This window comes from Prionailurus bengalensis, chromosome E2 (assembly GCF_016509475.1).
Source record: "Prionailurus bengalensis isolate Pbe53 chromosome E2, Fcat_Pben_1.1_paternal_pri, whole genome shotgun sequence".
NCBI lineage: Eukaryota > Metazoa > Chordata > Mammalia > Carnivora > Felidae > Prionailurus > Prionailurus bengalensis.
In genome coordinates this window covers 7,674,270-7,687,501 of record NC_057352.1, presented here as the reverse complement: position 1 = coordinate 7,687,501, position 13,232 = coordinate 7,674,270, and the positions used below count along the sequence as shown (strand labels likewise).

The 13,232-nt window shown below is 48.9% G+C and overlaps 1 protein-coding gene across 1 annotated transcript; it reads right to left on the bottom strand.

The window, feature by feature from the left end:
- Positions 1 to 4,384: 4,384 nt before the first annotated feature.
- On the bottom strand, positions 4,385 to 9,112 carry KLK7 (kallikrein related peptidase 7). The gene is made up of 6 exons (XM_043598398.1): positions 9,012 to 9,112; positions 8,544 to 8,677; positions 7,919 to 8,078; positions 7,490 to 7,737; positions 7,166 to 7,302; positions 4,385 to 5,159 (listed from the first exon to the last, which is right to left on the bottom strand). The coding sequence occupies exons 2-6, from the start codon at positions 8,614 to 8,616 to the stop codon at positions 5,004 to 5,006; spliced, it is 774 nt and encodes a 257-aa protein (XP_043454333.1). The 5' UTR covers positions 8,617 to 8,677; positions 9,012 to 9,112; the 3' UTR covers positions 4,385 to 5,003.
- Positions 9,113 to 13,232: the final 4,120 nt, after the last annotated feature.

Sequence of the window (13,232 nt, the reverse complement as noted above, 5' to 3'; positions counted from 1 at the left end):
GCTGTGGGGAAAGGGGCCTCGAACAATCGGGCTTTGTCCGCCCCCAACACCCAGTGCCATGCTCCCAGAAGCTCCGTTTCTCAACCTCTCTTCCGGGCAGGCGGGCGGCTGTGTCAATAGCTTCCCTTTGTCCCTGTCTGACAGTCCTGTTGCTGTCCTTTGATTGTCCACCCACCTCTGCCCGGATATGAGGACCTCTGACCCTCCTGGTCCCCCTGTTTTAAGTCTGTCCACCTCTGAGGTCTCACTGTCCACCTCTGTCCCCTCTGGCCACGGTGAGGGTGTCTCCACATCCGTCTCTCTCTTTCTCTCTGTTTTCCTGTGTTTCCTCCGCCTCTTTCCCCATCTTTTTCTCTGGATCTCTGTCTGTCTCTCTCCCTATTCTCTGAGTCTCTGTTGACACTCTCCACATCTCCGTCTGCTTATTTCCCCTGCATTTCCATGAGAAGCCTGTGCCCTTGCCCAGATGTGGGTTAGTTTAGGGAGACGGTGGGGGGGGGGGTTTACGATGAGATTCAACGTGTAGGGAGAGGCTGGGAAATAAGCAGGGATGCAAGAAAACGCGAGAGGGATGTGGGAGTGCGAAATGGGGGCCTCGGGTGCTATGGAGGGATCCAGGGGGATTTGAGGAGGTGCCTTTGAAGCTGGGCCTTGAAAGTCGGGCCTGGGGTCAGGAGAAGCAGGGCGTAGAGGCCTGGCTTGTGGTGGATGTGGGCTGACGAGCAGGAGCGTGGCCTCGGGGAGGGAAATAAAAATGGATGTGATGAGCACAGAGCATGAGAAGGAAAATGGGGACTTGTGGGCCGATCACTGGACATGAGATCAACTGGTATCAGTAATGTCCACCTCGGCACCAGCTTGGGCCTGGCACTGGGGGGTGAAAGTCAACATTTGGCATTCAAAGTGCTCTCAGACTGCTCCCATGCTCCCAACCTCCTCCAGGCCCCTCACACCCACGTTCCCACTGAACTCAGCATCTTCTCAGAACCCGCCATCCTCCCTGACAGCCGGCTGGATCTCTCACAGCCCGGCCCAGCACCTTCTCTCTCTGTTGGCTCCCTCCTCTCTATCCCCATGTCCCTGATCCCAGCTCAGACCTGCTTCTCGCCCACCTGGAGCACCACCCTGGGCTCTTCCCCCTTCTCTGTATCCTTCCCTTGACCCCAGAGGGGTCTTCCTGCACCCAGAGCTGACCCTGCTCCTCTCCTGCTCATAGCCCTGCTCTGTCTGCCCCATCATCCCTGGGACAAAGTCCCAGCCTCTCAGCCAGGTGTTGGGAGACCCTTCAGCATCCAGGGCAGCACTGGTCAATAGAAATATAATGCCAAGTATACGTGCACTTTTAAATTTTCTAATAACCACACTTCTTTTTTTAAGTAGTAAAAAGAGGGACATCTAGGTGTGGCTCAGCCGGTTGAGCATCCAACTCTTGATTTTGGCTCAGGTCATGATCCCAGAGTCATGGGTTTGAGCCCTGCATTGGGTTCTGTGATGAACATAGAGTCTGCCTAAGGTTGTCTCTCTCTCTCTCTCTTTACCTCTCCTTCTGTCCCTCTCTCCTGCTTGCTTTCTCTCTCTAAAATAAAAAAAAAAAATTAATTACGGGCACCTGGGTGGCTCAATGAAGCGTCCGGCTTCGGCTCAGGTCATGATCATGTGGTTCGTAATTTCAAGCCCCACGTCAAGCTCTGTGCTGACAGCTTGGGGCCTGGAGCTTGCTTCAGATTCTGTGTCTCCTTTCACTCTGCCCCTCTCCTGTTTGGGCTCTGTCTCTCTCTCTCTCTCTTTCTCAAAAAATAAATAAATATTAAAAATTTTTAGAAAATTAAAAATTAAAAAAATTTTAAAATAAATAGTAAAAAGAAACAAGTTCATTTTAATATTTCATTTAACCCAATACATCCAATATTGCCATGTGAAATCGAAATAACATGTTTAAAGATAGTTTGCCTTCTTATTTTTTGCACGGTGTTTGGAATCTAATGTGTCTTTCCCTTACAGCACATCTCATTTAAAACTTGCCACATTTCACAAGTCAGGAGCCACCGTGGTGAGAAACCACCACATTGCACAGCCCAGCTCTGCCCATGGGTCTCGTGTTCCAGCCATGAAGATTGCTCTCTCACCTCTGGGCCCTCACCCATGCTATTCTCCCTCTCCAAATGCTCTTCTCACCTTCCCCTGGCCACAACTTGTCTTTCAAGTCTTTGCTTAGATATCACCTCCTTCAGGAAGCCTTCCCTGAACACCTTCCAACTTCCACTCCCTGCACTTGGGTTAGTCATTCTGTCACCTAGGTTTCCACAACAGGTGCCTCCCCCAGGTCACCTTGGACCGTAAGCATCTGGATCCACATCACTCCCCTCCCCCACTGGATCATGAGCTCCTTGAGGGCAGGCACTGAGGCTAAGTCACCCCTGTGTCCCAAGTGCCCTCACAGGACCTGGCCCAGAGGAAGCCTTGGAAAATGTTGACCAAATGATTAAATGACTTCATTACACCCACTCCCATTTTACAAAGAAGAAACTGAGGCTCAGAGAAGGAAGTTAATTACTCAACATCCAACACCCAGGAAATGGTGGGGCCTTTTGGATTGGAACTCAATTTCCAACATGGCGGTAGACATGATCCACCTTTTGGTGCTCCCACCGGGTGTACCTTATTGGAATAAGGGATGGGAGGGCTAGGGGGAGTTGTTGAGAGAGCCTCGTGGGAAAGGAGGGAGGTGATAGGTGGTGTGGAGCTCCACCTCAGCCTCTAGAAGAGAGATAATGAAGTCCCCAACTGCAGGCATCTGCCAGTGACCTTTAGGATTCTGCCCTCTCTGCGTGCCACGCATGCTTATGTACAAGATGTTTTTCTCCAAATTGACGTGCTCTGCAAAAGTCTTCAATAAAGAAAACGTGTTACAAGAAAACTTTGAGAGTGTAAGCAAGGAAAAAAGTGCCAGGAATTACAGACAATAAGAGCCAATACGGCTTCAACTGACGGCTTATTCCATGTTAGGCACTGTTCTAGCACTTTCTGAATATTAAGTTTATTTAATCTTCATAACAGACCTGGGAAATAGGTGTTATTTCTCTCACTTCAAGGATGAAGGAAGAGGAATGGGGAAGTCATGTGCAAATAGCTTGTAGGGGCTGGAATCCAAGAAGCCTGGTTCTGGAGTCAGTGCCTTTGTCTACTATGCTGAGCTGTCCAAAAAGAAAGGAAGTAATTTTTTAAACAATCCAACAAGAGCACTATCTCAAGTCATTGCAAACAAACCCACCCCCACACTTGTATATGGGAGCTGCCAAAAGGGAGGGCCAGGTGTCTCCAGGCTGATTTAGTGCAACTTCGAGGTTTCATTACTTTTTAAACTTTAGATCGAATATTGATTTGGGGCGACTTGCCTGGGAGAGGAGAAGTTGATGGATCTTCATGGAGGATGGTGGCTGGAAACCCTTGACATTCCTTACTTAAACTTGACACTGATACAGAGGCAGGAGGGGCCAGGGGACACCTGGGTCTGAGGGGAGAGGTGCTGGAGGCAGGGATGCTTAGGTCTGAGGAGGGGTCTGGACTCCTATGATTTCTGCAATATGGGGAGGAGTAGAGGAGTTGGAGGCTAGGAGAGACTTGCCAAGGAGATGAGATGGGGAGAGGAAGGATCTGGAGGACAGTGGCTCGGAATTCTGGGGGAGAAACTGGCAAGGAGGCAGGAGGGTGAGCCTTGGGCTGGAGAGGATCCCTCTGTCAGCAGTGTCTGAGGTGTGATTGCCCAGAGAGCCTTGGATGGCATGAAGCCAGGGGCATGGCCAGTCTCTGAGTCACAGGCAACTCCTCCCTCCTCTCTTCCAGAGGTCCCTCCCCTGCCTTCTTTGAGAATAGGACCCCACCAACCCAAATTCCCTCCCCCATCTTTCTCTGGCACCTGGGATGCTGGCTGCTCACTTTGGGTGGGCTCTTGGGGGACTCAGGTGTCCCATCCCCCCGCCAGCCTTATCCTTCCCGAAAACTTCCTTCTTTCCTGGTTTGCCACCTGTGGAATACTCAGGAACACTTTCACGTCCTTTCCACCCCAATGAGGTAGGCTTATTCCCTTTTTCCTCCGCCCTTCCTTCTTCCCTCTTGACCTTTTCTTGCTCTCTATCTCTCTGTCTCCCCCATTTTACAGATGAGGAAAACTAAAATCTGGGAAATGGACAGAAACAGGTCACTAGGCAGGGAGCAGGGCGAGGGCTCAAAATCAGATGTGTCTCCCTCTCTTAAGGGTCCCTCTCCCCCAGCCTTAGATCTTCAGGGCTTTTCCACCTTTGTTTGCATGTTGCAAAAGTGCACACCCACAGAAAATAAATGGAAGGAAGGAGGCACCCTGTAACTACCACTGAATGCAGGTTAGTACATGTCTTTTCGGATTTTATTCTGTGACTATTTCATTTCACGTGGCTAGAGTCACATACACATATTTGTATCTCTTTTTTCATGTTCCATCATACAACACATTCTTGAATAACACTAGCAATGCTGCAAAGTTATTATCCTTAACAGCTTCCTAACATCCTTGTCCCAAACGGGCCTATTATTGATCTAAACAATCCACTGATTTGGGACATGTTCAGTGTTTCCACTGTTTTGCCAGGATACTGTTGTGATGAATTCAAACCTTGCTCCGCAGTTGGATTTTTAGTTTATTTTTTCAGTAATATCTTTCTAAACCAGAATCACAGGGTCAACGGTGGTAACTAAGGGTCTCAATTCACCTTGCCAAACTGCCTTCCATAAAAATTGCATGATTTACAGTTCCGCTGGTTAAGAGTGCTGGTCTTTACCAATACTGAGGTTTTTGTGTGTTAGGCCTTTGTTAATTTGATTGGTTTACACACATGGCATATTGTTGAGGTTGTAATATGTCTTTGAGGAAAGGTAAGGTCAAATAATGACCACAGTTCATCACGTCCTTATTTCTGTAAATTTCTTGTTCCAGGAGTATAGATGAAGAGATGGGAGGTATGCAGAGATTAGCCATGCCTTCTCATGGTCTCATTTATCCACTTGAAGTACTTGCAGACTTGGGTATAGACACCTGGGTCATTGGGTTGGCCACAAGGGAAAGTTCCCCAGGACACCAGGCCTTGCAGGGTACCTTTGCACATCAGTGGTCCCCCTGAGTCACCCTGGAGAAGAAAGAGCAGATTAGCTTTGGTTTCAGAGCAACCACCACAGACATGTCCACAGTGTGTAGTTATCACATCTCTGTCCTGCCAGACCATGAACTTCCACTCTGGCCAATGGGAAAAGACTCATGGTCTCTGGGGACCAGTGGGAGAGCACAAATTAGTGCTGTCCTGGAGAGAATCAAATGGCTATCTGAAGACCTCGACTTGTGCCCCAGCCAATGGGACCAATCACTGGGAGGTGAGGGAGCTTCCAAGGTTAGAGTGCCACTTACTTTCCCCTCGTTAAGGACTCTTCGCCAAGCCAGAGGGAGAAGGAGCATCGTCTCCAGAGAATGGATACATGCCCCTTGAGCATGAAAGGGGAACAGGGGCAGGGCCAATGACATAATTCACAGACTGCAGTGCAAAATGAATATGCAGCCCCCTTGTTCAAAAATTATTAAGAGATTCAAGACAACAACAGAAGTGCGTTAAACCATGTGCGGGACTCTCCCGAGTGTGGAGTGAAGCCCTGTGCCACTGCACAACTTGCATATTCATGAAGCCGGCCCTCACTAGGGAAAAAGCCCCACCCCCTGCCACTCTCTAGGACATACATCCTTGTCTCATCCCCCCCCCATCTCTAACACACACCACCCCACTTCCCCTGAAAACTGTACCGACGTGGGCAAAGAGAGTGGGGGTACAGAAAGAAGGGTGGAAAGAAGGCAGAAGGAAGAGGGGGACAGAGAGGAAGAAATGTAGGGGGTGAAGCAGAGATGAACACAGGTAGAGACAGGTAAATAAAAAGAGTGACAACGGCAGACGAGAGAGAGACAGAGAGAGAGAGAGAGAGAGAGAAGGAGGGAGAGAGAGAGAGGAAGATGGAAAGCGATGACATTTAGAGACAGAGAGGAGGTTATAAAGATGATGAACAGGGTTCCTGGGTGGCTCAGTCAGTTAAGCATCCAACTCTTGATTTCGGTGCAGGTTATGATCTCGTGGTTCCTGAGGTCAGGCCCCATGCCCTGTGCCTGTCGGCACAGGCTCAGAGCCTGCTTGGGATTCTCTCCCTCTCTCTCTCCTCCTTCCCTGCTTTCTCTCTCTCTCTCCCTCAAAATAAATAAAATAAATATTAAAAATAAAAAGATGAAGAAGGAGGAACAAAGAGGAAGGGGAGATAGTTCCTTTCCTAAAAAGTAGGACCGGGATAAGGTGGAGGAGACATTAGCTCTGGGCACAAAATCTCAATAATTGCACTAAATAGTATTGTAATGCAATAGTTAAAAAAAAATCAAATTTGGTATTAAAAAGTCCATGCTGAGCACGGTATCCCAACTTTAGGTAAAGACGAGGTCAGTACAGTGCTATGCTGCATCACTACTGGAGACCGAGGCAAATGAGTGGTTCAGTAAGACTGATTGCTGTTTACTGAAAATTCTGATATTTTGCTCATCATGGACTTTTTGTATGGATTTTATTTATTTTTTAATTTTTTTAATGTTTATTTATTTTTGAGACAGAGAGAGAGAGCATGAATGGAGGAGGGGCAGAGAGAGGGAGACACAGAATCCGAAGCAGACTCCAGGCTCTGAGCTGTCAGCACAGAGCCTGACGCGGGGCTTGAACCCACGGACCGTGAGATCATGACCTGAGCCGAAGTCGGACGCTTAACCGACTGAGCCACCCAGGCGCCCCTGCACAGATTCTAATTTTGTAGAATATTGCATTAGTAGAATATGATTTATTTTGGCATCCACTTGAAGTTTGGGCTTGAAGCCAGTGCCTCACTTGCCTGTCTCAACATCATCTTTCCCACTGCCATTCTGCCCCATCCCCAGGGTCATGCCAGCCTCCTGGGCTCGCACTACTGCCCCAGCAGAGAACAGGATAGAGAGAGCTAAGAAAACTGGCCCTCGGGTGGGATGGGGTACAAGGGAAGGTTCGGCACCAGGGTCAGGTGCACAGATTCTGTATTGTGGGGACGACAGGGGAGCCAGGGATGGGGACAGGTGGAGTCTCACGTTGCAGGCATTGGTCTTGGAGTTGGGGATGCCAGCACACAGCATGGACTTTCCCAGCAGGTCCTTGTAAACCTTCTTGCAGTCCTGGGAGGAGATGAGTCTGACATCTGTGCACATTAGCGTCGATGGAAAGGTCACTGGTGGAGAGAGGGGGTGGTCAGTCAGAGGCCTGGACCTGGGGCCCCCAGAGTGCTTGGACCCTGAAGGAAGATGGGGCTAGAGGCTCAACCCTCAAGTCATGAAATGGGCCTGACTCCTTGTCTCTGGGGTCCGAGGGAGGAGGAGTCAGGAGCCAGGGCTCTTGGGTCCCTGAGACAGCCTTACCATCCGGGCTGGTGGTGGTGCCCCAACCAGAAACGGTGCATGTGGTCCCAGGGGGTTCACAGCGGGAGGACAGCTTGACTTTCCTCACACTCGACGACAGACTGGCTTGGTGATCCAGCTTCACAAGCATGAGGTCATTAACATGGGTCTGAGTGGAGTAGCCAGGGTGGCGGAATGACTGTGTGGCCCGGATCTTCTGGGCTCTCTTATCACCCAGCTGATCACTGCCCATGTGCACCTGGTACTCACTGGGATGAGACAGTGGCATTCAGAGAGAAACTCTGTCATTGGGAGAAGGGACAGGGACCTCAAGGGAAGCAGACAGAGACCCCAAGAGAGGAGGAGAGAGACCCAGAAGGAGGGGGACCGAGACCCTGAGAAAGGGGGACAGAGACCCAGAGAGTGGGTTCCACAGTCCTTGCCACATACCTCATCTTGCAGTGGGCAGCGGTGAGCACCCACTGCTCATTGAGCAACACACCTCCACAGTGAAGCTGATTGCCCCGGAGCAGGGCCACCTGCCAGGGTTGGGAGCCTCTTGTACATGGGACTCCATCAATAATCTTCTCCCCACTCTTGTCACCCTGGGCTGGATAGAGACATGGAGGGAAATGTGGGTAGCGAGCATCAAGGGGGCTGAAGAGGCAGCTGCTGGTTTTGGAGAGAAAGATGGAAAGAGACAGAGAGACAGGAGAATGCAGGGGTGGAAATGGAGAACAGTGCAGAGAATGCAGGACGTGGCGGTGGAGAGAGACAGAGGGAGTCTGCTCAGAAACCCAGGAGAAGCATCTTGTCTGGAGGCAACCACTGAAGCTTATGGGAGCAACACTGAGTGCAGGAGATGGACTGGAGGGCACAGAGACCCCAGGAGTCAGAAGGAAGCAGGAAAAAATAGGGCAGGAGGCAGAAGAGTCTTGTTTTCCTTGGGCGGGAGCCGCTGCAGGGGGAGGGTCCTGACTCAGGGAGTCCTTGGAGAGACAGGGCCCTGGGAAGGGTCAGTGGGCATGGAGGGAGACTCCAGGGGTGAAGCCAGACCTCCCAGTTCAGCACTTACCTTCTTGTGCAGCAGATCTCAGGGCTAGAGAACACAGTAGGATCTGCAGTGGCAAGAGAAGGGATCCTGCCATGGTGGCCTCTCTGAGCCTCACCAGGGGCTGCCAGGCAGAGGAAGGGCCTCTTCTGCTGGGACTGGGGAGGACAAAGAGTTCAAGAAGCAGTAGTCCAAGCCCCCAACTCTCCCCCAGCTGACCCAGGGGTCTCAGCCCCAGCCCTTCCTCCCTCAGACCCAGGAGGCCAGGCTTCCAGACCTCCCTTCTTCTTGGGACCCAGGAATCTGGGTTCCCATCCCTCCCCATCTACAAGTCTAGGTCCTCAGTTCCTTTTTCCCCCGACGGACGCCAAATGGCAGACTTCCAGCCCCTCATCCCTCAGAACCGGGACTCCAGGCTCCTCTTCCTCTTAGGAGCAGGAGCCAGCTGTCCAGCCAGCCTCATCCTGCACCCCAAAAGAGGCCCCTTCTCACCTCTGGAGGGTCTGATGTGATCTCGGCTCCGGACTCAGTCGGGAGCCAAGCGTGTCCAGCCCTGTGCAGGGCGGCCCTCTTATACCACCTCCACCCCCACGCCCGCCCCCAGCGCCCTGGGGTGCAGGTGGAGCCGGCTCTGAGACACCCCCCTTCCTGTGTTCGCAGTTATCTCGAAGCCCTGAGGCAGCTAAAGCAATTGGCCGCACTCAATTCTTTCTCCACCCTCCCTCTGGAGGCCTGGGTCGGGCGGTACCCAGCCAGTTCGCCCCCGCCCCTTCTGGTCCGACGTCTCTCGTGGCCTGCCGCTGGAGAGACCAGGTGCTAGCTCTGAGGGGGTCCACGGGAGCTGGAGTCAAAGGAGGGCTGAGCTCTGGGATTGGCCTCCTCTGGGGCCATTTTCTTGTCCTTGTTCCCCCTCAGGGGCAACCTACCCCCGGTGCCCTAATTCTGACCAGCTTGTGGGAACCTGTCCAGTCTGGATCCTAGTGGTGTCTTTGAGCCTGAACCCACTCCCAGCCCTGATATAGGGATATAAATTAAAAAGAGAGTGTTTTCCCTAATCCCACCCTACTAAATGCTCACTGTTGTCATCGTATACATAGATTTCTATCATACTATGTATTTATAACAAACAAACAAACAAACAAAACCCTGTACTGGGCATTCCATAATCTAACTTTTTTTTTCCTCTGTAAAATGCCTTGAACAATTTTTCCTGGTAGTTTATTTAGATAATTTCCTCTTCCTTCCTTCCACAGATAGTATTCCATTCTATGATTGTACCATGATTTATGTAATGTGTTTCAAACTGGAGTATATTTGGATAGTTTTAATTATAATAATGCTGGGATGAACTAACTTCTTTGTACATTCATCTTTGTTCCTTGTGTTCATTCAAGTATCCTTTGGACATCTACTCTGCCAGACACTGTTTTGCTCCTGGGGACACAGCGGTCAACAAAGCAGACAAAAATTCCTTCACAGAGTCTCTCCTAGCAGGTGGAGACCATGAATACAAAAATAAGTACATAAAATATATTGTTTGTTAGGTGGTGGTAAGTGCTACGGAGAAAAATAAAAACAGGAAGAGGGATAGGGAGTTCTTGGTTCTCTCCACGCTCAGAAATCCCTAAGGTTATATAGTTGGGAACAATGATTGGAAAGACTCCCATGTGAAGGTGACATCTTAGCAAAATCCTGAAGGAGATGATGAATGGATCCATGTAGCGACTTCTGGGTAGTGAGTTCCAGGCAGAGCAAACATGCAGGTGTGAGACTAGAATATTCTAACGGGGAAGACATTTTGACTGGAGCTGAATGACCAAGGGAGACAAGGTCAGACCATGAGATCAGAGCCATAACAGGACTCAAAGGACATAGAGTCTTGAAGACCAATGTAGAATTTAGGCTTTTACTTTAAGTGAAATGGGAACCATTATTTGATTATCACTTGAAGGCAAATTCCTAAAAGCAGAATTGACCCAACTTCCAAAGCAGACCTCCAAAATGTGACTGGTTCCTCAGCTATCAGCCCAAATCTTATCTGAACGCCAACCCCAACCCTATTCTACCTTTGTCCCATAACATAATAGGCATTATTGTTGCCTACCCAAGCATTCACTCCTTCTGCCTTCCTATGAGCACCCCAATTTTGATTGGATAATCTTTCATCCTTACACTTCAGTGCAGTAAAGCACCAAACATGAAACCCATACTCTGCTTGCCAGTGACTGGTTTAGACACGGACATGAAAGGCCGTCCTGGCCAATAATGAGAGGAAGATCATTGGGGCACTTCTAGGAAAGACTGTCTTCTTTTCTTTTTTTTTAAAAAAAAATTTTTTTTTCAACATTTATTTATTTTTTGGGACAGAGAGAGACAGAGCATGAATGGGGGAGGGGCAGAGAGAGAGGGAGACACAGAATCGGAAGCAGGTTCCAGGCTCTGAGCCATCAGCCCAGAGCCCGACGCGGGGCTCGAACTCACGGACCGCGAGATCGTGACCTGGCTGAAGTCGGACGCTTAACCGACTGCGCCACCCAGGCGCCCCAAGACTGTCTTATTTTCAAAAGTGACACCTGAAGAGTTCTCTTTTCTTCTGCCAGATGATGTCCCTTTTGGATGTAAGTTATAGAACTGTGGCAGTTCTGCTGGAGCCATGGAGAGAAACATCTGGCAGACCAAGCCAAAACAGTGAAGATGGCCAAAGAGAGAGATGGGGATAAATGGGGTCTTTGATGAGGTCTCTAAGCTAGTGAATTAACCAACTATGGTGCTTCTTCATCTTGTGACTTCTTCAGGTTTCCTATCTGGTTTGGAGTTTTTGGTTCCTACAGCCAAAATCTTCCTTAATAAAACCTCAATGTTAAATTCAAATCTGATCCTAAACCATGAATCCAAACCCAATTCTAACTTGAATCTGTACCTTGAAGCCACAGTAATCAACAAACCCAGTCCTGCCTCCAATCCTAGTTCTCTTTCCAGCCCTCCTTCCACATTGCCTTTCAGATCCAACCCTTCATACGTACTGAGCACCATCTATATACACAGGCTGGGCTAGATGCTGAGGATACTATGGTGCACAAACCTGGACAGAGTTCCTTCTCTCAAGGAGCTGACAGTCTAGTGTAAAATAAAGATGCATAATTCATAAACAAATGTAAAATTACAAGTCCAATGTGTGCTCTGAAGGAAAGCACTTCCTGGAGACCTTGACCCAGGAAGTGGCAATGAGCTAAGAGTTGAAAGAACGGTAAATTTTAACTGGAATAAAATGGGAAGGGATTGGAGAGTATATCATTTAGATGAAACTGTATGTGCAAAGGCTCTGAGATGGAAAGGAGTCATGGATGGAACTCAGAGACAGGGAGTTGGCTGGAACCAGATGGTAAAGAACATTGTATGTCATGGTGAGTTTGACTTTATTCTGTAGACAATGGTGAACCACTTGGACTTCAGTCACAGAGTGACGTAACAAGATTTGTGTTTGCAAAATGTCACTCTACCTGCTATATGGAGGATGGATTTTAAGGGGATGTAGACACATAAGGAGACTATTGCTATAATCCAGATGAGAGATGATGGTGACTTGGATAAGGCCATTTAGGAGGTGAAGGTGGAAATAAGAAAATAGATTCAATATGTGCTCAGAGAAGAAAATCAATAGGCGTTAGGCATGGATTAAATGGATGTTGTGGTGTGAGAGACAGTTGTTAAGACTTCAAGTCTCCTGCTCGATGGATGATGGTGCCATTGAGAAGGCCTGATCAGATATGATCAAGTGCTCATGAGAAGGTGAGAAAGACCTCAGTCACTGGCTTCAAGCACAATTCTTACTGACACAGTTCACAACACCAATTTTTTAAAAATCTTTTTTAATGTTTATTTTTGAGAGAGACAGAGACAGAATGCGAGTGGGTTAGGGGCAGAGAGACAGGGAGACACAGAATTCAAAGCAGGCTCCAGGCTCTCAGCTGTCAGCACAGAGCCTGATGCGGGGCTTGAACCCATGAACCGAGATCATGACCTGAGCTGAAGTCAGACACTCAACCGACTGAGCCACCCAGGCACCCCTTGCAACACCAATCTTGACACAAACCCGAGTCTTAACCTGAAACCTCATTTCATACCCAAACCTAACCCTCAATTCTGCTTTATCCTTGTCCAATTCTAACTTACTTGACCAAGTCCCTGACTCCAAATGTTAGCTTGAGCTATGGCTTACACCTCAATCAACGATAAACCTTGACCCAAACCCTGAATCCCTAACCATAAACCAAACTCAACCTTGACCAAAATTGATGTCACCATAGCCTCAGTCCCAAGCCTGACCCATGCACAACTATAGTGCCCATCCCTGTAATATTCCAGAAGGCCCACACTGACATATTCCCCATGAACTCACCCCCAAATCACACTAATCTTAACACTCTGGCTCCACTTCCAGCCCTATTCTCCTCTTCAACCCAATTTCTATCTGAAATTCCATATTAATTTCCATGCCCAACTCCTTTCCCCATCCCCGCCTTCATTTTCCCAATTCCACACACCACCTTGACTCTTCGTCTCATACAACTTCTAAAATAAAGTCTACCAACTAACACCATACTAATATTGATCCTATACTGACTAAATTCAAGCTAAGTCCCCAAACTTTCTAAGACACTTACTCTCATCAAATCCAAAATGAGACTCCAGAACTCAGACGCCTGATGTCAC

What these genes read in the sequence shown, in the direction of transcription:
- KLK7 (XM_043598398.1), bottom strand. Translation starts at nt 8,616, where the DNA reads ATGGCAGGATCCCTTCTCTTGCCACTGCAGATCCTACTGTGTTCTCTA. An exon ending in GAGATCTGCTGCACAAGAAG is followed by an intron (nt 8,079 to 8,543) that starts GTAAGTGCTGAA and finishes GTCTCTATCCAG; the next exon opens with CCCAGGGTGACAAGAGTGGG. An exon ending in GCTGCCCACTGCAAGATGAG is followed by an intron (nt 7,738 to 7,918) that starts GTATGTGGCAAG and finishes GTCTCATCCCAG; the next exon opens with TGAGTACCAGGTGCACATGG.